Below are 27,133 nucleotides of genomic sequence, written 5' to 3'. Positions count from 1 at the left end.
TCTCAACCTCAGCAGAGGAGGGTCTTTCTGCAGCAGATGGTGATTAACACAGAGACTCACACAGGTGGTATGCAGAGAATAAGGGACCGTGGAGCACTCAGCTCTAAATAGGACATCTGTGTCATACCCTGCTACCCTAAAAAGCTCAGGGATCACAGTGGAAAAGGGTACAGGAAGATTAAAAGACCCAAAGGTAATAGATGTCTAAAGCAAAACAGAATTTGCCACACATGACAGCACCATTGCACACATGAACCTGAAAGGCTGGGACTGAATGCAAAGGCCTGTATCGGATCAAGCCAACTGAAATCCTAGTATGGATGGGGATGGAGTCCTGAAGCCCCTCTTGGGTCAAGGAGCTATTGGCAATGGGAGAGAGTCAGTTTTCCTTGGGGATGCTAAGTAGATTCCATGGGGTTTACATTTTGTCTTGTTAAAATAAAAAAAAAAAGCACATGAAGTTGGGGGAAGTTTGGGGGGCAGAGAGAGGAAATTTAGGGGAAGGAAGAGGTTGACTATTCAAACATATTGCATGCATGCATAAAATTCTCAGATGACAACAAAGGAATAGAGCCACCTTGTTTCTAAAATCTTATTATTGCTCAATCTGCAACAGTTGTCATTAAGGTAATGTACCACTTTTATTTCTTGTAACATTCCAAACGCAGTGGCTGTATTTTACTACCCCAAGGGCATTTCTACATATAGATATTGAATAAGGATCTCTGGGTCTAAGAAACATTCAAGAAAGCTTAGCATTAAAGCCAAACACAGTGTTATACAAGATGGCATAATAAGCATTGGAAATATTAGGAAAGTTAACAGAGAGATGACCAAGTTGTTTTAATGTATCTGTGACATCACTTCAGATGAATGCCTAGTCTTATTGTAATAAGTATTGCTTATTGTAACTTGACATTGCTATCCCCAGGAGGCCTGCTCTTTTCTGAAGGGCAATGGAGGAGAAGAGGATCGGGGGCAGAGGGAAAGAGATGGGGAGGGACCTGAAGGGAAGGGAAAGTGGCCAGGATGTAATATACGAGAGAATAATTTTTTTTTTCCAGAGCTGAGGATCAAACCCAGGGCTTCACGCTTGCTAGGCAAGCACTCTACCACTGAGCTAAATCCCCAACCTGAGAATAAATTTTTTTAAAAATGAATGCCCACAAGCAAGCCCAGGAGCAGCTTGTCAAGGCCACACATTCAGAGGGATATGAACAGCAGCTGGCTTTTAGAATGCAGGGCTGCTTTTGTGACAGCGCTAACACAATTGTCCCCACCAAGCACAGCTTACCATCACCTCTTTGGTACCTTCCTCCTTACTTCACAAGACCCTCCTGCCCTCTCAGTGCCATGAATCATGCTATTCACTGCTAGAAGAGAAAAGGCAAAGAGGAGAGGATGTTGCAGGGGTTGGGGAAAGGAAATGGTTTGCTGAAGATAAACAGCAGACGCCTCTTCCCTCTGGTGAGAAATGAAAAGCGAAGGCCACATGATGATCTCCACAGAAACCTGGCCACCTTTGGCCTCGGGGGAGGCTGAACAGGGCATGGAAAAAGCTGAGTCATGAGCTAGATCACTCAACGGCACAGAGCAGTGGACACAAGGAAACTGTAGTTCAAGATAGCCAGTGTTTCTGCTTTACACAGACGTCTTCAGGACACGGTTCTTCTTTGCTCCTATAAATGGCAACAGTGCAGCGCAGTGCTGGATTATAATGCTCATCACTTTATGCATTTCTTCTATTTAAAATAAAAAGGCTATTTAACAGACAACAAGAAAATGATAAAGTTAACTACGCTTTGCTTACATTTGTCCTACACAGAGGATCTCCCGCAAAGCCAGGACATAGCTGGACACTCAGTCGTGTGAGGGCCAGGGGTATTTCACAGAATGTTTGAGATAACTCTTGTCTTTGAATCAAATCAGTCCTGATAGCCTTTGTAAACCATAGGAAAGTTTAGAATTATTTCCAGAAAAGGAAGCGCCTTTGCTGCAGAAATGCATGAAGGGTTAATCTATGACTGTTAATGTGAAAAGTCACTTGCTTCTCCCTGAAGGTCACCTTCATCATTCATATTCATTCCACACTGAGAATTCTATGCACACGAAGGTCAAAGCTACCTGAGACTCCTCTCATGAGGAAAAATATTATTTTTAAAGCGTTATCAATGCACACATATGTAGGCATATAAATATTTATTGGAAAGTTACAGCCAATGAATTGGAGGGGGAATAGAAACTGTGATCTGGGAATCCTCCCTGTGTGGCTGTGTTTGCAAAGCAGGAGCTCACATTTACTTTGCCATTTCTACCTGAGTCCAGTGGGGGAAAGTCAACGCTTCAGAGTATAAGCAGAAAGATACCTTGGGCTCTGCCCCAGTTTACTAAAAGGAAGAGAGGAGTGGCGCATGGGATTCAAGTCTACATTGGGTGGTTAAGCCTAAAACATACTTTCCCTCATTCTTAATCCTTTCCTAGCTTTCCAATAAAGCAGCAATCTATGGAAGAGGAAAAAAAACAGGTTAGCAGGTAGACACAGGAGACGTGAAGGGAGCAGACATTAACGTATGTAGCTGAGAAAAAGACAGGATCACAGGCTACACAAGAATCTTTGTGTTCCCCTTACCCATGTAAACAGGCAGACATGTACAGGATGGGAAATACACCCAGAAAGAATTAAAGGTCAAAGTGATACCCTACATGCTCCTGTGAAGGGGCCTAAACAGGTGGGTTTTGCTTTTCAGATTGAAAACACACGGAGGCAGAGCTCTAGATGGTATGGGATAGGAGTGCCATGGTGAGGACATGTTTGGAGTTGGGCAGAAACCGGTCGAAGACAAACAATGATGTTACAGTGAAGACAGCAAATGGCTTACATATCAAATGCTGGCGTGAGCTTCCAATCTGCACAATGATTGTTCTAAGTCTGTGATCCTGTTTGCTTCTGCCTTGACTCTTGTCAAGAACAAAACCAGGAAGTAGTGGGCCGCACCACCCGCCTACCTCAGCATTGATAATGTGAGGGCAACTCCAAACAATCTGCACCCAGGCCTGGGATACAGTGGGATGCGCTAATGGCCAGGAAGTCCAGGAAGCATGGGGCTTGGTTCAGTGTCCTGCCCTTACAGCTACTTGATGGACCAGACCCGGGCAAGCAATGTCACAGCACCAGTAAGGCCCTTCCATTTGCCACATACTTCAGCATGTTAAGTCCTATCCAGGGTCAAACACTTCATATTTACAGAAAACACATCACAAAAATAGAAAGTATTAAATCCATTTGAGCAATGTGCAGATTGGGCCTCTGTGTAGTGTATCTTATTTCTCAAAGCTCAAAGCATGAGTGTCAAGGTCAGAAAGTCCTCGTTTCTGAAACCATAATCCAGCTCTCACTTCCATTTTATTTAGGAGATTCAAGGTAAAAATCATAATCACAATTAATGTAGAATTTTCTCAAAAAGCTATCATCCCAAATTTCAAGTATATTATTTTCCAAAATATATACTTCCTTATGAGTCGGTTTTCCTAATGGAAACAAAAAATCTTGATATGATGTAGCCTGGGCTCTATGAGTAGCTTATTCTGACTATTTTCAGTCATTAAAAGTAAATCATTTTTAAATAAATTTGAGTTTTCATGTGTGTTGGGCATGTGTGTACACATGCAAGTGAACATAAAAAGACAGCCTTACATGAGATCTCCAAGAACACTGTCTACCTCCTGTGAAGTAGTCTTTCATAGGTTGCCCAAGCCAAAGTGGTCAGCCCTATATCCATGCACATCTAGGCAACAGTAGGTCGTGTATACATGTATACATAATAATAATAAATCTAGAAGTCATTAATTCAAAGGGAGAATATAGGCATAGGTATGGGAGAAGTCAGAATGAGGAGAAGACAATGGAACTGATGCAAGTATGGAGTGCCTATATACAATTATCAAAAGATAAATATAAAAAATAGACTTATCAGAACTCTTAGTTTCTGGTTCAATGGGGAAAACAAATTTTGAGACCACCTAAAGAATGTTTCAGATGGTCTTCTGAGACAGGGCAGATTACATTCATTATCTAACAACCTTATATGTCAAAAAAAATGGTCTCTGAAAAGTCATTTAGAATTTCACAGAGGAGACTTTTTCATTATGAAGCATGTACATGTTTGTATTCTCAGATATACATCTGTATATATTCATGCACACACACATATGTATATATGCACATACATGTCTCCTAGAGCAGATCCATCATCAATATAATGATTGCATTGGCTGTTTTCCTGAGCACTACAGATATTGAATATAATCTCTAGAATAATCTATACTTACAAAATCCAATCTGTACAAAGAAACATGGAATTAGTTTTCAACACTGATATATATTTATGAATAAGTGCTTTTAAAACATTAAGTAATTGTTTTCCTACAACATCTTTCCAACCTTATGAACAGGCCTTCCTTCTGATGAGAGAAACTCAGGTTTTCTTACCATCCAGGCTGTGACAAAGTCCCCCATCCAGGTCCCTACGGCAGCTAGTTTCATGAAACTTTCATTGCGGATGCCCATGTAGTCCGTAATGATATATGCTCTGTGGAAACAAACACAAGACATTGCCCAGACTCAGAGAGCTGTCCAGTCAATGCTTCCTAATGCAGCCACACACTTTCCCCTTTCAACAAGCTCCCTATCACCTTATCACATTTGTTTATACATTTGCAAGGGCAAGAGAGAGAGTTCAGAGGGTGTTTGGGTCAGTTTTGATTAGATTTGAATACTGTTTGGAAATTTAGCCATTGTCATGTGCTGTTCATCTTTGAGCTGCAAGACTGACATCAGCTCTTGAACATTTGAACAGAAATACCCAACAAAGGCCTCATTTCACACTCACTCAAATGTGAGCAGACTTGAAACAATTCCTGACAGAGAGCTTGAGAGGAAAGATGTGTTCTGTCAAGTTAGAATCAGTGGAAAGGTGCTGGGCAGGGCCTCAGCTGTATCACAGCAGGATATTGTTCAGAACACTGTCAAGTTTTAAGACATCTGCACAGTGAACTAACGCAAAATTTGATTCAAGTATGTATGATTTCAATTACTACTGAAACAACAATAACCAAACTGTTTAATGCATCGCTTCAGTTTTATATAGCTAATTCTTATTTGCTTGTAATAACATAAATTCATAATCTTTCCAACTGAGTGAGAGACAATTGTTGGGACAGTGACATCAAGGGTAAGACCATGCTGTCTTGAAAAAAGCATTCCCTTTTCTATCTTTTCATGTTAAAATTTTTATTAATTATTACTCTCTCATGTCTCTAGGGAAACTGAGCCAATCAATATCATGTGACTAAACAAATAATTGCTGGGAATCAAATCTCTCTCTCCCATTTTTCTTAACTCTAAGATTTTTCAAGCTGTTTATTTAAATTTCAATTTTATTTCTTTTCCCAAAAATGATAATATAATCTACAGTATTGGTAAAACCTGCTTCTTCTTGGATTAGTTTCAGGTAGATAGTAGCATATTTGTTGTTTATCTACTGAAATTTTTAAAGTAGCTTTTTGAAATTGCTGAATTGAAAACCATCTTTAATTTGATTATTTTAACTTCCTGGAGTTCTTTTCAATACTTCTAGTGCCATTGCCTTTATAAAAAGATATCTAAATAGATTTTTTAAAGAACAATATCTTATATTCAAAATAATTCTTTTTCTACAAATTTCATTCAACTTTGTTGGGAAGTCTAGAAATATGTTGAGTTCTCATGCAAAACTTGTAGCTTTTGATTGAATTTTCAATTTAGGTGAGGAAGTATTGCTACAAAGTTTACATGTTCATAGTGTCACAGCTTAAGCAGAGCATATCCATCAACTTTCATCTAGTTGCAGTGACATGTTTTACTATTTGCATTTTACAGATATTGAATCAACACAAGAGTTCTGCAACTTGTTCTAAGTAAGCACTTCACAAATGAGTAAGGGTAGAATTTAAATATCCCTGCCTCTCATATAAAAGCTCTGAACCATTGTTCTATACCTTTCTCCTGCAAGTATTAATGGAGATATAAAAACATGAAGAAAATCTACTTTGTACTTTAATAAACAGTGAAGATGTAAAGCCCTTGAAGATGAATCAGAGTAAGAAGTCAACAGTAGCATTAGCCACTACTCAGAGCTACCACTACACACAAGAAACCCACGGTTTCAGGCTCACCAACCTGAGTACTTCCAGCTGAAAGCTCCCAAGTGAATTTGCAGTTTGCTGTTAGCCAGTTCAGCACCACCATCCCTGGATAACTCTAGCGCAGTGAAATCCATGCACTATGGAGTATTCACTTTGGCATCTGTCCAGCATTGTCAATGAGACCATTTTGATGATATACTCAGCAGCATCTTACTCCCTGCCCATTTTACCAATGAGTTAAAATCATTATGGCACAATGAAAACTTCAGGGTACATTGTGTGTGTGTGTGTGTGTGTGTGTGTGTGTGTGTGTGTGTGTGTACGAGAGAATGCATTTGTTTCAGTGCATGACCTGAATATACTTGCAACAGATCAATAATGATTTAGCCAAGAAAAATTAAAATAAATGTAAGGTTTAAAATGTTTTTAAGACAGGTGGTGGTGGTGCATACCTTTAATCCCAGTACTCAGGAGACAAAGGCAGGCAAATGATGTGGAATAATCTTTTTATAGACTGTGAAGATGTGTCTTTGCCAAGGCACCTTCTATTGGTTTAATAAAAAGCTAAATGGCCATTAGCTAGGCAGGAGGCATAGGTGAGAGAACAAGACACAGGGAATGCTGGGAAGAAGAAAGGTGGGTTCTCAAGGAGATGCCAGGACTCAGAGGAGGCAACATGGCCAATAAAGAGTAAAGATAGTAAAGCCATGAGCAGAAAGTAAATTAATAGAAATGGGTTAATTTAAGTTATAAGAACTAGTTACAAACAAGCCTAGGCTATCAGCTGAGCTTTTATAATTAATTAGAAGTTTCCCTGTGGTTATTTGGGAGCTGGCTGGTTGGAAATAAAAATCTGCCTATAGGCAAATCTCTGAGGTTAAGGCCAGCCTGGTCTATAGAGTGAGTTCTAGGGATACACAGAGAAACCCTGCCTCACAAAAACAAACAAAAAAGTAATTAAGTTAAAAATATCAAGCCCTCTGTAATCTGCTGAGATATATCAGAGTTAATTAAACAATGCACACTGAAGAAATACGTGGAATGATTAGGTGTCTCTTCCCTGTAGAAAAGCTGGCCTTGGCCTGATCACAGAACATCCCCAGCGCTCTGCAGGGAGAATATTAAAAACCCGACGAGCCACAATTCGGGTGAGAAAGGAAGAGCTCAGAATGGGATACAACACATAGTGGCTTTCCATTTCATGTCATCTGTCACATTCTGAATTTCTTTGGGGAAGTGACCTCAAGGCTAAATAGAGTCAAAAATGTTGTCATAATCTATGCTAAGAAGACTAGTATAGATCACAACTTATTACAGAGTGCCATCTAAGAAACTACAAAGCCATGAGGAACAAAAGAGACAAGAGTATCCTTGATGAACACTCAGACCTCCCCATGTCCTTTATGACAGGATCACATTGTTCCAATTCTACTCTTCCAGCAGAGAAAGTAAAGAGCCACTTCTGGAAAAGTAAATATAAGCTAGATCCTATATACATTCTATACATGATATCTGCTGGTTATTCAGAAATGAAAAGATAACAGGAAATATGACTGTGTCACTGAAAATCCAGATTGAAATCATATTTAAACATAATAGGCTCCAGGAAGATAGAGCAAGGTTTTTGGTTCACTGCTAGTCACCAAGCATCTACAGTGCTGCCTGTATATAACAACTGATCACTGAACATTTGCTTAACTTGTAATGAATGGAATATCCACATTTATATGCCATGGGTAGGTCTATGTGTATTAAACATTAGGAACATCAACAAATGGTACTGAATTATGGAAAATTTACACACAGAGGAAGATGTTAAAGACCTTGACTTATTGGGTATATTTGTTTTCCCAAACTGTATTTGTAGCTCTTCCATTGCAGGATAACTATCCCAACTCACCTAGAGTCATACATGATAGGACATATAGAAACTGTACTTCCCTATGGCTATGGGCATACAGTTGGGCTACCCACTGTAATAATACAAAGCAGCAAAGCTTGTGAAATAGCCAAGAGATTTAAAGGGGAACATATGAAAAGACATATGAACACCTGTGATTATTATTACTTTCATTACTTTTGACAAATAATTTATACATGTGCAGACATGACATAAAAACATTCAATGACTACTTCATTAACTTGCATGTCAATTAAGATTAAACCATGTTTCCTTGTTGGGTTCTAAAGGAGAGATAATTCTTTGATTTTTTTTTCTTTCAATAATTTTAACCAGATGGGAATCACTGAAAAAAAAAACAAACTGAAATTGTGGGATTTCAGATACTCAGTGGCTAGGACTAGATTCAGAATGAGTTTTTATTGCTAGAAGGCAATTATAATTTTAGTTTTGTTTGGTGCTACAGTTGATTACTTCAATCACACATCATATGGACTTTGGCTGATATTTCCTCTATTAATAGATCTACAAAATCTTGCAGACGCATCAGCCTTCCGGGTAAAATTTCTAAATTAATTTCTTAGAATCTAACTTCAATTGTTTTTCAAATTTTAAGCCAGTCAAACCTATTACAAATATGTGGAGACCACAATAAACAGCATCTTGGAAAGGTGAGTAAATATCCTAACAGCTCAGCAACAAGAACAGCTAGAGCTACATCATATTCAAAAACATAGGTGTTCAATGACTGCACTGAATAGGCCCTCAGATGGGCCAAATACTCAGATTAACCAAATAAAAGTACACTAAACTGAATTGGCCTTGCAGGTGAGAGTCCTGATCAGCAACATTGAAAGTTCCAGTTCCCATCCACCAATTATTTATACTAAATGGGTATAGTCAATGCCAGGTGATTTAGGGGTTGGGTCTCTGAAAGTTTAACAGGAGGCTATAAACATATATCATCAACCCAATACAGATTCATGCTCCACTGCAGATCCATCTGTGGCTAGCTGGATCCATAATGTCACAGCTGTCTCTCCCAGTCATTTTGGGGCAACATAAACAAGATTGGGGGCTTGATACACAAGTAAATCATGAGTAAGGAGTTTACCTACACTAGCAAAACTCTATGCCAGACAGAAAAACACTTGAAAACAGCTTTAAGTATTCTTAACTCATTGAAGTAAAAATTTATCAACACACTATGCCAGAAAGTGAGCATGCTTCGTTGCATAAGCCTCTTCTAAATCTCTTTATGTCTACAATAAAATGATTAACAGTTTTCAGTCATTTAGTTGATTGTCATCCAGATAAACACACTTTAGTATTGTTGCTCAAAAAAAAAAAAATCTCATTTTTTAACTATTAAAAGACTTTAGTAAAGCTCAACACACATATAAGAACTTCCTGGCCAGACCACAGCTATGAAACTATGGATAAATGCTCATGGTCATGCTATAGATAGTGCAGACAGTTGTTTAGAGAACCCATGAATGATTAAAAGTGTACCCAGCCCTACCAAGGCTCACTGACAGCCTGACAGCTCAAATTCCCCAGCATTAGCTTTCTATTCTCTCTTAGTTCTATATATAAAACATACATATATCTATACACCCTATACAGTGGGTTCTAATTGACCAAGCCCACACATTACATCAATTCTTCCCTCTGTTCCTTACCAAACCTCAGCTTATTCAGCAAACTCCATCTGTGTGAGATGCAGCCACCCTATCACAATATCTATCCCTCCTTTGCCTTGACCCTCCACATACAATTAATTACTACAGTTATTTCTGAAGGACTCCCAATTCTCTTCAACTATCTGTCATCACCACTATTGATCTGTTCATAATTATTTCTAATATGATATTAAATACCCTCCTATTTTCCTAGGATATTTCTCACTTGTAGATTCTTTATGCCATTATGATGACTCCTGGGGAAGAAATATGTCTCAATGAAGGAGCTAGAGTCATGAGACCAGAAACCAGTTTTGAAATTGCTATGATTTAGACCTGTTTTGTCTGCAAAGACCCTTGTGTTGAAGACTTAGTCTCTAGCCCATAGCACCTCTGGGAGGTAGAGGAACCTTACAAAGCAGTACTTACTGGGATGTCTTGACATCACTAGAGTTATGCCTTTGAGGGAGATGATGGGCTATAAGATGAGCAGCTTGGCTCCGTTAAATACGTCTGCCAAGATGGTTTACCTTGACATAAGCCTCTACTTGTTATATGCTAAAACATGCACAACTGTGAGTTTAAAAATACATCTTTTCTCATTATAGGCTGCTTATCCCAAGTACCTAACAATAGGAATGGAAAGCTACTGACTCAGCAACCCACCTCATGTCCTCAATACCTGGAAAAAAAGTATTTAACATTGATAAAATCATGCATTTTTATTAATATAGCATGACATATATATACATATATGTGTTAATATCACACTGAACCATATTAATAAGTATAATTAATACATAATGAAAACTTTTTAAAAAGTGAATTCCACATATGCATGCCCATTTTCATTTACTAACACCTATCTACTACAAGTTTAAACATCTTAGTAGAATGTTATAAGATTTAATGAAAGATTGTATGTGAAAATATTTAGTAAGTTTAAAGCATTGCAAGTATGAAACAAAATTTTCCTTCTTGGGATTTTACTTCAGATTAGAGGTAAAAAAGAATATGTTGCTGGGACAAGTTCATTATAAGTAAAAATGCAAAAGGTAGCCAACAGCTGTCTAATTGGACTTTAGGTCCACTCAACAGGAAGGCTCACACCTAGTCCTGTAAACTTATCCTACTACCCATGAAAGTGAGGTCATGAATCATAGAGGAGAACCTACTACTGCCATTTTCCTTAGCCAGCATAATTCATAACTGTGTTCTAAATACTTATCCTTATACCCACAGATGAACGTAGCTCTCAGCCTTCACCAAAGAAATTTCTTTTCACAGAAGATAGAAACCATTACAGAAAGTCACAATGGGTCAAAACAGAAAAACTGCACATGGGGTGCCCTCAGCCCCAGTTAACACAGCACATTATCTACACTTCAGGCTCAGGAAACCTAGAGGAAAGGGGGGCAGAAAGATTGTAGAGCCAGATAGGCAGGAAGTCTGCTGCAAGCTTGTGTCTTCTATATATGGTGCAGAAACTCACCCAAGAAATCTCAACAATACAGTACCTAAATAAGACCTGAATGGATGACACCAGTCGACATGGCATTGTGGATGGGGGTGGGGTCCCATGAGATTTCCCCCATCTGAGTGAGAGAGGGAATTAGTCCTTTCTAGTGAGGCACCCACTAACTAGTGGAGTTAGGTCCTGTAGGGAGTTATCAGCCCTAAAAGCACATACACAAGTAACACTAAATGGTCACAGAAAGTTGTACTTATATATTTATTCACACACAAACACATTCATATTATTTAAATAATTTGACACCAGAGAAAACTGAAACTTATATGTGTCTCGTGTGTGTGTGTGTGTGTGTGTGTGTGTGTGTGTGTGTGTGTGAATTTTTAGAGATAAGTTTAATTTTAAAAAGACAAACCTCTAAACTTGTTTTCATTTTCTCAAATAATGTGGCAGTTTCATACTATCACAAGGTAAAGCATGGATAAAAAGGCCCTCTACAGACCACCTTATTGTTTACAGTCATCTTTCATTTTATAATTTCACCAGCAAATCAACTCACCAACTTCCTCCCTTCCTGCGACATCTCTTATTGTCACTGGCCCAATGCTCTCTGCATCTGGAGTGTCATTGTCTAACCTTCTGCTGAGGTTAATAACTCAGCGTGCCACACTAAGCTGTCCCTGCCCTTGCCTCCAAAAGCCACCCCTCTTCCTGTATCTGTCATAATGGTTAGAATAGATCATTATGTTACACAACTTTCCATAAACATTGGAATGGTGTTCTCATATTGTTCCACTCTCCCATGAAACCAGTTCTGCAAAGGTGAAGGACATATGTCATTCACCTAGGCAGAGGAACTTCTTTGTCCAGTATGCAGTATGCTTTAGGAAGGCAATAAATATTTACATGAATTAAATAGCTAACTGACTAAAGTAAGAAAATTAATTATTTAAAGAACCCGACAACAGAGAAAACTGAACATTATATGAAAGCATTGAAGGTGAAACCAAAGACTCACAATAATATAAGGTAAAATGAAAAGAGAACATCAGTGATAAATTATGAGCCATGTAATTATGGTATCCTAGCAAAGGGAGAGTGAAATATCATTGCCTCATGTCTATTTCTCTTTTTAAAAGAAAACATTAGAGGCCAGAGCATAGTCAAGTCAAAATGAAAAGAATACCCTTAACTTTCTGCATTTGCATTTTTGTTGGCTGAGAATAAAAAGGTAAAAATATAATAAGCCTACTAAATTACACTGTTTTTCTAAATCCTTTAAATGAGATGGTATCAATCATAATTTATTTTTTAAAGATTTTTATTTTTATTTGTATGTGTGAATGCCTGCATGTATACTTGTGTACTGTGTACATGTCCAATGTCCATGGAGGCCAGAAGAGAGAGTGAGATACCATGGAACTAGAGTTATGGGTGGCTGTGTGTTGCCACATGGGTGCTGGGTCTTCTGTAACAAGTACTTTGAATCACTAAGCCATCTCTCCAGCCCCTTGATGCATAATTTAATACATCAATTTGCTAGTATAAGCAATATGAAAGCCATATGGTAAAATACATTTATTTAATCCCTGTGAGTAAAAGAAAGAAAATCTGCTTTGCTGTCCTTCAGATGGATTGTGCCAAACCTCCTTTGCTGTTTGCACTGATCTAAGACGCTAGCCAGGTGAAAAGTAACACAACCTTAGATTAATTTGAAGTTTCAGAATTAATGTTTGGAGCCTCTTTATGGTTATTTTTTTTCTTCAAACTTCAAAATCTGTAATTTATTTTGATTCTAAAATGAGCCTGTCTGAACTATCAATGAACTAAAGCACATTCTGTGTTAAATAAGATTCAATGTGTTTAGAAGTATTCAAAGGAATATATATAAAATAAATGGCCATTTCTCTTGCTGTAGTGGTAACTTGCAAGCTAAGCCAGAACACCATTAATTAACTTACTCTGCCTAATGATGCTTCTTTCCACACATATTAGAAGCTCATGATTATCATAAAGGAGATTTTCCTACGGTTTTGATGCTATTCAAAGTAGAGCATTAGGTAAATTCTGTTTCAATGGATGTATCAATAAAAGTAAGTAGTTTAAAAAGGCCTGACTAGATAAGAAGTAGATAAATATAATCAACTTTAGCAGAAACTGCAATTTGTCCACAGAAACAATAAAATGAAAATAAACTCTGACAACTGAGTCTGCCACTACCTCCTACAAAAATTTCAAATGCAAGGTATTTACAATGGCGACTCCTTTCCTGCTGTATTTCTCTGCCTGCTCACTGTGAACTTAACAACATTGCTTTTCTCATCCTCACTCGTTCCTTGTCATTTCTAGCCCCAACTCTTTTTAGAGTTAAGCATGTTTATTAACATAGACAAGCAGTGATTAACATTCACATTTATTATATCACATAATACAAATGTAAAGACAAACACTACAACACAATGTATATTCTCTGCACGATCCAAAGTATTTAGTGGTCCCAAAAGCTCTCTTTAAAATTCAAGCAGCTTATCAAAATTAAAACTATGTTCTATTTAAAATGAAGATATGGTATGTTAGCACAGAGTGAGACTTCAAGCAATACCAGTGAAGGACAGTTTGAAAAATTGCAGGAGGATGTTTGAAGGACACATTTTAACATAGTGTGGCAGGTATGGGAAACATCAGATTTAAGGTTTTAGGCATAACTCACAAAACCTAAATTGTCAGCAGAAAGGTCCAGTTATTTATGACTAAAGCTAGAACTAAGCCATTGCACCCAATGTTAACATGAATATTAAGCATAAAACTTTCACATTATTAAATAAATGATTACCATATTTAAGCCTCTCATTTTAAGATGATCAGCTATTGAGTAAAATTAATCACATAGCATTGTCTAATTATCATCTCCATAAAAATCAGTGAAGCTCAGTTTGGTTACACATCCACAGAAAAACAAGGGCAAAAGGAGATGAGGAAAGCATAAGGGAAGCTCTCTGTGAGACGGGGGTTAGGTGAGGGCCACAGTCAGCAGGCGTTCCACAAGATGGTCAGACCTGTGAGAATGCACAATTCTGCATAATACCAAACCACAGTATCAGAGTGACCTACAGCGAACAAAAACTCTTTCTAGAAGGAAAACTACTGGCTTTGCAATCAGACATCTACTTGGCAAAAAATATTTGGTTTGGTGTTTTAAATGTATGGGAGGTGGTGGTAGAGATCCAGCCTTAGCTTCCCTCAGAGCCATGCATACATCCACATCATACACCTTGCTCTTTCCTTCAGCTAGTCAACAAGTGCTTCCTTTTACATCTTCCCTTCGCCTACTCAGCCATCCTGGAACTGGATATGGAATCATGCTACTTTCTTCTTTTGTCTTATGAGGGTTCACCGTTGAAGAGTTTGCCTTAAGGCTCCATAGAAACTGAACTTTTAAACAGTGTTAGAACTGTTTGTGAGACTCAAGACTCCTGGAGTTACATGAATGGATTTTGCATTAGGAGATTACCATAAACCCATGGAGGTCAGGAGCAGAACACTATGGGATGAGTCTGGAATGATCCTCTAACAAATTCACATTCCGACCACTTACTGGCCAGCTGGGTGTAATCTCTAGGGAGGAGGGTCTGTGGAGCATTTAGGAGGGTAGGGTCTAATGGACAGAAGTTGGCCAAAAGGCCTTTGACCTTATGTCCCAGCCTCACTATCTTTGTGACTAGTCACTGCCACCTATTCTATAGCCATGGACAAAGTGGCTGCATCATGCCTTCCTCGCTGTGATGGACTAAAATCCCCTGAGACTGTGAGCTCAGAAAAATGCCATGTCCTTGAAGATATATTGTCAGGCATTTTGTCACAGTGACACAAATATGTGTTCTATACATAATCCTATGAAACACATACAGCTGATCAGTCTTGGAAAAAATGGATCAAAACACAAAAAACAGGCATAAGAACTAATTACTGGAATGAAAGGGGGGATGTCACCACATATCCTACAGAGATTAAACCAATGAATTATGTATTTTGAGAAATCTTGTACCAATAAAGTTGAAGTTTTGACCAAAAAAAACCCAATATATTTCTAGAAAATCATTTAAATATACCAAACTGTATATTGTTACAAAAAAAGGAATGAAAAAATAGGCATACAACCACACACAAAATTTATTTTATAGCTCTAAACTTCCGCACAATGAAAATCTAGGCCCAGATGTGCACATGGGCACCCAGGGACTTGTGAAAGAATGTTGACAGGATGGCTGTTCATAAGCGCCTGCAACTGGAAACATCCAGAATGCCCATCAACAGAAGAGATCCACAAACTACAGCATGATGCAGACCACTCAACGGTGAACATGAGCAAATGACTATACCATGAAGCCTGGCAGATCTCAGAAACAGCTGTACAACAGCCGACCATATAACAGGAACAAACATACCATGGGATTGCAAATGCACCCAAGCTTGAGCATAGGCAAAACTCAACGATGACGTGAGAGAGGTCTTACAAGAGGCAAAACTGAAGCAAAGCCAGAAGAAAGGCTTTGTTTTGTGGGAAGGAGAGGTTTGCTGTCACAGAACTCAGTCAGCAGCTTCTGGAATGCTCTGAGCACTCTTTCATTTAATGTGATTGGTGATAACATGGGTAAGCATTTAACATGATATTTCCCTTCCACAAAATTATGTTGTGCATGTGTGTTGTATAAGCTTTTCTGTAGGTACATTGTTCTACTTTTTAGAAAGTTGAAAGACACAATAATAAAACCTATTAGCACAGCAGAAGTCCCAAAAGTGGTGGCTACATAACCATTTTATTTTATTTTTATTAAGAAAAAATTTTTCATTCATTTTACACACCAATCAAAGATCCCCCTCTTCCCTCCTCCTGCCCCCCCAGCCTCCCCCTCCCAACCCATCCCCCACTCCTACCTACAAGAAGGCAAGGCCTCCCATGGGGAGGCACATTCAGTAGAGTCAAGTCTAAGCCCTTCCCCCTGCCTCAAGGCCGCAAGAGGTGTCCCATCATAGGTAGGTAGTGGGTTCCACAAGCCCTCTCATGCACCAGATGGATTCTGATCCTACCACCAGGGGTCCTCCAAGCATATCAAGCTACACAACTGTCTTGCCATGCTAAGGGCTAATCCAGTCCCATGTAGGCTCCACAGGCATTGATGCAACAACTTTCATGAGTTCCCTCTATATATAATCATTTTATTAAAAAAAAAAAAGTAGGGTGATTTTCAAAAGAAATTATTTTTAACTTGAATTGAAGTTAGCATTTGTTCATAGAAATGTGAAATTTTGCTGCCCATGAGGGTTCCATTTTTACAAGGATTAGTGTGCACAGCACAGATGAGGTCAGGCACCATAGCAGGAGCCATACAAACATTGACTTGCTTCCTGTATCTCAGGCGATGATATAAAAGGTCACATTGGAATAGATATTCACTCAGGCCCAGGAAGAATCACTTGATTTAGTGGTGTCCTGGTTTGTGAGAGTCACTGGAGAAGGGGACTGGTAGCACCTCTGAGGCTCCAGGAAAGCTCTCAAGATTCCTGACACACAAGGTCGTCAGACAGGCAGGATGAGGCCTGTTGAGAAGAACCTAAGAAAGGTCCAGGAAGATGAGATTTCTTCAAACAGACTCTGGCCATACATATGGCCAGGCTATTCTGGGGGTTTGGGGAGGAGCTGGGATCAGCACTCAGTGTGATTAATGAAAGTTCTTCAATTGTTCTGGGTTTAGGGAAACCTCATAGACAATGCAGAGACTAAGTCAAAGGACTCTATGAGGCACAAGTCCATACTACCTTGAGGGTCTACATTTCAACAGTAGCAATAGGAAGACACACAGGGAAGAGAATAATAATTGCATGGTACAGCACTCTCTTTGACTGTTATTTGAAAAACACAAACTCCATAACCTTGACCTAGAATGGGAAAGTACTAAGTTTAAAGTTAATTCAGTGTTTAAATATCAAAAGGGATATTGAACTCTTCATTGGGGAATGCCAGTAGAGCTTCAAGCCATTAATTTGATAGGTTAAAATATGTCAGTGCAAATCTGTAATCTGATTTTCTGAAGCATCTATGCCACCCACATGCGATGCCAGAGATTTCCGCACCATCAGCTTAAGTCTGCTTGGCAGACATGATATCCCACAAAAACTGACAGCATCAGATTTTGCTAGCAATTAAAAGGTCTATCTGGGGATTTTTCTTCAGGCAGTGCAGGTATAAGAAGCTTAGAAACATCCCCAGCCTTGAAAGACTAGGCACTGAGGATGCCTCCCAGCCATCTGCAACTTAACATAAAAGCAGCTGCTTATCCTTGAAGGAGAGGACCACCTCCTCATTCATTCTTTCAACTATATTGATTGAATACCTTCTGTGCTGCGGACTGTGCAAGGTGATGGGAATACCGAGATGAATGGGGCACAGTCATTACCATAGAGCAAATGAAAAAGAACTTGCAAACAAACCCACGAGCCCTAAGGGGAAATGCCACCTTTTGAAAGAGGCTGGGATGAAAGGCACCTAAATCTTCCCAGATGAAGGGAGGAGCAGAGAGCAGGGAAGGCCTCATAAAGGACAGCAGAAGTGCTTGAAGTAGAAGGAAGTAAATGTCTAACAGCAAGAAGTACCTATGAGTGCTGTGTAGGGAGATGGGATGGTGACTCAGAGGCATCACCCTAACACTGCAACATCTACTTCAGATATTTAAAATATTTTCCATTTAGGGAATAATCTCACTTGAGGCACTTCAAATAAGAAGCAGGAAATAATTGTGGATAAACAGAGGATGAATAGATGAAGAGATGAGGATGGTGATGGGTGATAAAAGTTAGATAATAAATAGCTACATGGAAGACTGATGATAGGTGAATATAAGTGATAAAAATATAAATCAGAGAGATATTTAGATAGATGGTAAGTGACAGATATGATGATAGATAGGTAGAAAGACAGACAGATAGATGATAGACAGACATATAGACTAACAGATTCTGAGTACACATGCACATTATACAAATAGACTTATTTCAAATAGTTGGTTTATAGACTTACGGGGCTGGTAAGCCCACACACTCTGCAGATCATGTTAACATGTTTGAAGAACCAGACAGGGGCTGGTGTTGGAACATTCTCTCAACAGAAAGAGCCTCTTTCTCTAGGAAACTTTAGCTTTCATTTCCAAAGTCCTCTAATTGACTGCATGAGGCCCACCTTGTATTATGGAATGTGCAAGTTCCTTTGCCATTACCTAACGCCACCTGACTGAAGACAACAGCCACATCTACCAGACACTGTCACACCAACTCCTAGACTCACCATTGACTAAGGCTGTGTTGAGCCTAGCCAAGTTGACTTATAAAAACAAACTATTGTTGAATCCATATTACCAACTTACATTTAAAGATATATTTGTATTTCTATCACAAAAATATAATCATCATAAACAGCTGATAAAATACTTTTGAATCACCACAATCCTAATTTGAGATTTTGAACATTTTTGCAGTTATTTGTGTGTGTGTGTGTGTGTGTGTGTGTGTGTGTATATATATATATATATGTGTGTGTGTGTGTGTGTGTGTCTATCTCTACATATCTTGACATATATATATATTTTATATATATGGATATATATATATATATATGTTTGTATATATAGACGTGTGTGTGTGTGTGTGTGTGTGTTTGCATGTACTAAACACACATGTAGAGGTCAGGAACAATTTACAGGAGTCAGTAATCTCTATCCACCATTGAGCTCTAGGGACTGGACTCCGGTCATTAGCTTAATGGCAAGCACCCTTACTCTCACCTGAGCATCTCACTGGCCCCTAATTAAAAATTTAACACAAAAAAATCCCATAATATCATCTCAAATTCTGCCAACATGCACATGTGTGCACATGTAAGTCCTCACAGATATACTCACATGCACATAGGAAAACTATGCACACAATTGCACAAACACATTTACACATACCCATACACACACACACACACACACACACACACACACACACACACACATATCTCATGAAGCACAAAGTTACTTCTTGGCAGGGGAGTTCGAGACAGGGTTTCTCTATGTAGTTTTGGTGCCTGTCCTGGATCTCACTCTGTAGACCAGGCTGGCCTTGAACTCACAGAGATCCACCTGGCTCTGCCTCCCAAGTGTTGGGATTAAAGGTGTGCGCCACCACTGCCCAGCCCAAAAGTTACTTTTTGTTGTTGTTGTTTTTGTTATAGTCAGGGTTTCTCTGTGTAGCTTTGCACCTTTCCTAGAACTCACTTGGTAGCCCATGCTGGCCTTGAACTCACAGAGATCTACCTGCCTCTGCCTCCCAAATGCTGGGATTAAAGGCGTGCACCACCACTGCGCAGCTCAAAAGTTACTTTCTGTTGATGCTATCAGTCAATGTTCATTCATCATCTTTCAATAGTTTATGGTTCACACTACAGATTTTCAAAGAACTTCTGATTTTTGGGTCAGTTTCCATGAGATCACACCCACGCCTTAATAAGTTTTGTTTTATGTGCTTCATTTCTACACAACTTCCAGCCCCTTTCTGACACTAGAGCCATTTGTACTGTCAGGCACCATCTTTCAGTTCACATCTGAACAGTTGTAGGTTAACACAAATTGCTCATATTCATGTCCAATCTAAAAGCATTTCTCTGAAACCCAAAGGTATCCACTTTCAATGCCTCATGAACACGGGAGTCATGTTTGGGTTAAGTATTTTTTATCAAATGACCCATTTTTTCCATCAAAAATAGACTATCTCTTAAACAGAAAGAACAATGTGGGGCAACCAGCTCTCTGCTCAGTGGTCAACAGTGTAAGCACAGAGCTATGGTTTTAACAGTGTAGATCACCGGCAGCTATCCCTTGAAGATCAGAAGCCTGCTAGAGCCCTGAGCGTGTCAGGACACTATGTGAGCAGAGTGGCAATATTTAACACAGTGCCCGAGGCCGCACACTCTCACTGGATAGTGGTTAAATCAAAAGAGAAAGGAAGATAAATTTTTCTTCTGTGGTTGGATGGGAGAGGAAGTTGGTATCAGATTAGTGTATTATATATGCAGCTCAGTTTACCTTAAAGACCTTATCATTATTACAGATATTATGTTCACTCAAAATTGTGCTTTTAGATAGCTTTACGATGTCCTCCGTTAAAGTGACCCATTACTTGTGAACAAGTAGTCTACAGTGCAGGAGAAAGTGATGGAGATGCATTGGTGGGTCTATCCATCATGGCTCCCATCTATGAATCCCTACACCTACAAAGCACAGAGGTCCAGAGAAATTGGTCTGAATGGGGACCCTGAATCTAAGGGTTGGCAGATAACCGACACCAAATTAGAGTTGGGCAACCAATGGAAAAGTCAAGCCACCAAACCCCTGGGGGGTGACCAAATTGGGAATATAAAGTCAGGAAATCCTCACAATGGTACAAGAGAAGTTCTGAGAAAAAAAATGCAGGCTGTCAGGTGGCACAGGGTTAGGTTTTTATTCAAATCCTAGAGCTGTGAGGAAGGGCCTGCCAGCAGTACCTGAGGGGGCTAGAACAGGCCTGAGGATTGCCTGCATCAGAAACTTGTGTCTGAGCTTGGTGACCCTTATATGAGTCAAACATTGCAAGGGAAAGCTGGTGTGTGGGCAGAATGTTCTGCTGAATGTGGCTCTGGTTACATTCTCTAAGACTTTTGTTTGCCTTATGACCTACACGCATATCAAAACTGAGAACAGCAGACCGTGGACATAAAACTATAATTCCTACTAATTTTAAGTAATTGGTGTCAACTTAACTGACTTGCCTCTCTTTCACAGACTTCTCTTCAGAACATAAACTTGCCTGCTCTACGTACCCACCTCAAGGACACTAAGGTGGCATCCTAGTAGCCACCCCAGACTTAATCTCCTACCCTCTGCCTTCCTACTCTCTTCCAGATCTCATCCTGCTGATTTAAGTGGCCTGTTGAAAGCCTGGATTTTCTTCTGCCACTTCCTTAAGACACTACTCCCAGATGCCCCAGTGTCCTTCACCTCAGGACCTAGTCACACACAGTCCTCCTCAGTCATGTCCTTCATAAGATGCACCTGGGAACTCTGAAGAGACACCATTGAACAAGTTCTATCCCAAAGATCTTGGCTTACTTTTTAGCTAGTCTTGGACACAGGCACAAACTACACAGGCAATCTGGGTGTCAGAGTCACTACAAAGGATCACTGAAAAGCAGAGTATATAAAGTGGTGCACATCTTCAAGAGAGCCTCTGAATTTAAGGCCAGTCAATAAGGGCTACACAGCAGCTTCCAGGCCAATAAGGGCTACAGAGTGAAAGCCCCCTCTCTCCCTCTTCCTCTTTCTCTGTCTCCTTCCCTCCCTCCTTCCCTCCTACCCCATCTCTCTCATACACACACAACAAAAAGACTGAGCCATCACTGGAATCATAGACACTCAAAAGACACAATTAAGTACATTTGGATAGAGTGAAGTGTTCAAGGCTGGCATGGTTGAAAAACAATGTCCAATTTCCTGACTTTGATAAAGAATCTTAGCTCATTCACCAGCTGGGTATTCCCAGGCTGGCTAGCAGTCAGGCTCCTCTGAGTAGTGGCGAGAGTCTGTTTGGGGCTGAACTCTGAACTGTTCATGTTCCCTGCATGCTCATGGAGAAGCGATGCAGTTTTCAAAGAACAGTCTGTTTCCAATCGTGGCTTTAAAGTACACAGCAGATGATGGTTCAGGACTTCTTTGGGACCCACAAAACCAGGATTGCTTACATTTAACATTTCTGGTCGAAACAAACTGTGTAATGTGGTGCTGTGCTAGAACCCAACACATTCAAAGTACAGAAGGAGGAAACTCCACACACAAACTACGCATGCTCATTTGAGAGTCCGTCATCCTCACCCCATAACTATGAAACCTCTGTTGGCAATAGAAATAACCTGAAATAGAGATTAATGTTCCTTTAGGTCCTTTACAAAACAGGGGCAACTTTTTGCTAACAGTTGTGCTGTGGATATCGCTCTGTGTAAATAAAGTTCTGATTGGCCAGTGGCCAGGCAGGAAGTATAGGTGGGACAAGAGAGAAGAGAATTCTGGGAAGTAGAAGGCTGGAGAGAGACACCGCCAGCCGCCGCCATGAAAAGCAACATGTAAAGACACTGGTAAGCCACAAGCCATGTGGCAAAGTATAGACTAACAGAAATGGGTTAATTTAAGATAGAAGTAGATAACAAGAAGCCTGCCATGGCCATACAGTTTCTAAACAATTTAAGTTTCTGTGTGCTTTCTTGGTTGGGTCTGAGTGACTGTGGCACTGGTGGGTAAGAGAGATTTGTCCTGACTGTGGGCCAGGCGGGAAAACTCTAACTACACAGTTGCATTATATTCCTGAAGATAACTACTACTGGAATTGTAAGAATGTAAAAATTATATTTTAAAGCCATTCATGGACATAAGTCCATTGACAACAAAAGTGTAACAATGTTTGTCTAGGGATGTGATACACAGATCCATTTAAACAAACAGAACTCATCTGCCTAGAGATAGAAGGTTGCCTTGATGCCATCATTAACATCACATCCTGAACTGGGCAAGGGGGCATGTCTGTAATCCCAGAGATGAAGAGGCTGAAAGAGAAAGATCATGAAATTAAAGCCAGCCTAGACCACATACCAAGGTTAAGATTAGTCTCAGCCATAGTGTAAAACACTCAAAGTAAGAAGAGGGAAAAAAGGTCAGATAATGTAAAACACTTGGAGTATTAAAGGGGAAGAGATAAACTTCCCTTTGACTAACGTATAGCAAAAGTTTATAGACCACCAAAGTAACATTGCATTTAATTTTACTACTTTTCCTCATCCCCTTGGTGCCCTGAGACCGCAGCTTTACTCCAGGTCTGTGGTTTGCGAGAAGATGATCCCTACTCCTGAGACACTTGCTTTTATGTTTTCAACAATCAACCTTTGCCTGCCTTTTAATGGAAATAAGTCTCCCATACCACTTCCCTTTACTTGGCTACTTCTCCTCCAAGAAGCAGAGTTGGACTTTGCCCTCTTCTAAACTATGATAGTCTCTTCCAGTTAATATGATTATTTAAAAAATGAAATTTTTTTAAATGAGAAGGGAGTTAGCGTCTACAAAATATATTCTTTTCATGAACATATTTTCACTCTATTTCTTTTTTCTGTCTTCATTTGAAGGGTTTTAAACCATAAGCATGCAAAAGCTCATTATTAAAATATGAAAAGCATTAAAAATTAGGAGGGAAATATACCCAAGAGTCTATCACTCAGTACAACTATTCCAATTTCTTTCTGATACATTTCTTGTACATATTTTTAAATAAAGAAATCAAATACATGTTATGATTAAAATGTGCCTAAAAGTTAAGAGACAAGAAACAATAAAACCGATGATAATGTGTAAACACTGAATGTCTATGAGCAAAACTGATAATCCATATATTTAGATAAATTTGTAAGGCAAAAATACTCTAAGGATTTCTTGTGTAACAATTCCCTCTGAGATTGAAACATCCTATCCTGCAGGAAAACTCCTTAACAGGAAAGGGGGGGACCCTTAAAATAGCTTCAGGAAGTCCCTGAAACTAACCAAATTCATTAGGCCCCTCCCTCTCAGAGTAAGCAATAAAACTGCTGAGAGTCACTCTTAGACAGGCCATGCTGCAAAGTAGCCTCTGAGAACAGACCTAGCTGCATGGAAGGGATTTAGACCAACTGAGTCACTTGGAAAGGATGCTTTCCAACCTGTTGAGCTGCCTATAGGCTGGCTATGAGGTGTGCTCCAGAATCCCAGCTTTTGTGAGCTGTCAGCCAAGCTGGGGTGGGCTTCAGTGATGCACCTGTCTGAGTCGTTTCTGCTCCTGTGAGTAACACCTCACCCATATTCTTATAAGTAACCCCAGTAAAACTCACTGTCTCACCAAGTTGGACTTTGGTGATATCTGTACTCTGGTTTGCCGTGGGGCTTCCTATCTGGAGTGAGTAGATGCGTGTGTTGCATCTCCCCAGAAGTTTTGTCACACAACAGGATTTCTAGATTTGAAGACCTAAAGGACCTAGGAGGGGGCTGCATCTCAAACAACTGAGAGTAACTGGGAATAGCATTAATTAAAAATGTGTTTATTCCTTCAAGTCTGTGCAACCTCCCAGCTCAGACCCACAGCATGCTTCAGAGAAGGAGCTGTTACTTCTATTATCATGCAGCTGACTGGGGGCTGCAGCTTGCTGCAGAGAAGGCTCATGCTGAAAATTTCTAGCCCAGGAAAAGATCAAACAAAACCCTAAGTAAAGCCTCCACTAAATGTGTGTTGCTTTGGCACGGCCATAAGGTTAAAAAAGAAAAGTGAGTTAAATTATTTGAAGTCGGGACCATCTAGATGAGACCTATATTATAGATACGGTTTCCATGTTCAGCACAGATAAGATTACCAGAATGGGCAGTTGGTCCACAATTCTGTCATTTCTCCCCCTTACCAGTAGACTTTAGCATTACATTATTACTTATCATATGCCACTACTCAGCACGCTGACTAACCCTAGCAGGGGAACTGTGCTGGAGGCATGTCAGGAGCCGCTAGGGTCAAAGCCAGTCCTGGCACAGTGGATCCCATCAATATTTGCTATGAACACTAAGAGCATTGAGAATGAGGACTAAAGAAGACAGGATTTTCACTGCTGTGTGTTTGGATTGGACCTCCACCTCAACCCCTGGCATCGCTATACCCAAAGAGTCTGGAATGTTTGGGTGGGAGCTCCACCTCACACAGCTCCGGCCCAAACCTGCCCCTTCAGTGTCTGCCAAACACAGCTCCGCCCCAAACCTGCCCCTTCAAAGCCCGCCAAACACAACTCCTCTCCAGAGAGGCTCAAGACCACCCCCACAGGGAATAAATAAACTGCATCCCAGAAACCAGTCTCTGGTTCTTCCGGGTCTCATCCTCTTCTCCTCGCTGCAGGGCAGGGGAATTGCCCTGGAGTGCTTTACCCATTAAACCCGGGCTTTTCCTGATTTGGGCCTGAAACTTACACTGTGCAGAAATATGCTATAATTAACAACAAAACAAGAATAACATATTACAAATCAAGAAAAGTTATAGGAACGTGACATAACAATGGAAGTTCAAAATGTAAGGAAGGCCCTTTAGCTGAGTCAAAGGGGACGATGGAAGATTTAGAAGACACAAGGTGGGAAAGACATGGAGATGAGAGAAACAATGATGCACTCAAGGTCATCAAGAGGTTGGGAGGAAACAGAAGGCAGAGAGCCAGACTTGAACCGCAGACAAGAATCCATCCTCCTCTACACAGCAGCGGAGGCAGCTTGAACTTAATCTCAGATGTGAAAGGAAGCTCTCCATTATCCTCAGCTTGGCTGTCAGATCCCACAGATTCTCGTTTATTAGACGAAGCTGACATCAGCATCGAGGCTTGATCGATAAGACAAAGCTGGAATGAAATTAGAGCCATTAGGGGCCATCGCGGGGAGTCAAGTGAAACCCAAAGGCCGGGCGGAAGAGTCAGCAAGAGAAATGAGGAAGTGGTTAAAAGTGAACCAATCGTGTCCCATCTGTCAGAGGACAAGCATGGGAAGAAAAAGGATGGATCTAAGAAAACACCTCAAATCTGCTCGAGCAACCGGCAACAGGGTTGAAGTAGCGTCACTCCGCAAATTCAGAAATGAGGAAGGAGGGGCAAATTAGAAGAAGAGCCGCTTCAGCTCTGAAAGGCTGAGCTTCACAGACACCCGTGGAACTCCAGTGAGAGCTCCATAGACTGGTTTGCACGGAGCTGGGCCAGCCAGCATACAGGCCAAAGATGGGAGGTACGGTTTGTCACTCTCCCAGAGGGGAGATGCCATAGGAAGAAGAAAGGGAGGCCATCAGCTGTCAGACAAGGCCCGTGAATGATGCTGTGTGAGAATTCTGACTGCTGTGAAAAAAATTCCAAGAAAACAGGACAAGAGTCCTCTGATCTCAGCCCTCCAAAGCAGATTGTTGTTGGAATGTCCTTTTGTGCCGCTTCAGGTGTGGTAGATAGGTTTACTTCCAATTACCCATCAAATGATGTTTCCGAACACAGGTTGTCCTCATGGCTGTTCAGAGCCTAAACTCACATGAACACGCCTTGCCCTTGTGACTGTGTACAACCTTGAACTCATGTGAACTTTGCTCATATGACTTTGCTTAACCTTCAGAGTATAAACTGTCTGGTGCCCTGAATAAAGCTGGCTATTGTGTGAGACTTTGGTCTGCCTCACTTTTAGGCTCCATTCTCCCGCGTTCACGCCACCAACTAGAGGGGTAACAACCAACCTCAAGGAATGAGAAAAATAAAAGGAATCCACAGCTTTAGAGAGAGGGCTGCAGCAGAGACAGAGAATACAGGAGGAAATTTAACACGAACGTTAAAAATCAGGAAATGGCATACAGTATAAAGTTCAAAAGAGAATTGAGAATATGAAATGCTTAACTGAAGCTAAGAAATAAGAATAGACATGTACCAAGCAAATTTCACACTAGATTTGCTATCCACATGAAGGAGAGTTTCAGTGGTTAAAGAAGGTGCAAACACTGAAGAGCAGTAAGTCAGGGCGTATGTAAGAATAAAGTAAATAAGACCTTGAGTGTAGGCAGTAATTTTAACATGAAGCATGGGTAGAAAGAGATGGGGATAAAACACCAATGATTAGACAATGTGGGCTTGAGCGATGAGAGGCACACAACTTTATGCTTAATAAACCTGATGGAATATTACCAGTTTGGTGGCTAATTGCGTACATGACTTGGTTTCTCTGTTGAAGAGGCCTGAGTGCAGCAATAGTATTGCAGGTATAATGT

The 27,133-nt window shown here is 40.1% G+C and overlaps 1 protein-coding gene across 1 annotated transcript in view; it reads right to left on the bottom strand.

Annotated features, from left to right (window-relative positions):
* Tmem117 (transmembrane protein 117) overlaps positions 1–27,133 on the bottom strand; it is a 444,694-nt gene that overhangs the window by 204,699 nt on the left and 212,862 nt on the right. The window contains exon 4 of the mRNA XM_036208156.1: positions 4,490–4,589. Within this exon, the coding sequence (XP_036064049.1) occupies positions 4,490–4,589 (100 nt within the window). The remainder of the gene's footprint in view (positions 1–4,489; positions 4,590–27,133) is intronic.

The sequence above is a fragment of the Onychomys torridus genome, chromosome 16 (genome assembly GCF_903995425.1).
Source record: "Onychomys torridus chromosome 16, mOncTor1.1, whole genome shotgun sequence".
NCBI lineage: Eukaryota > Metazoa > Chordata > Mammalia > Rodentia > Cricetidae > Onychomys > Onychomys torridus.
Note: the sequence above shows the minus strand (reverse complement) of the source record. Positions and strands in the feature narration are given on the sequence as shown.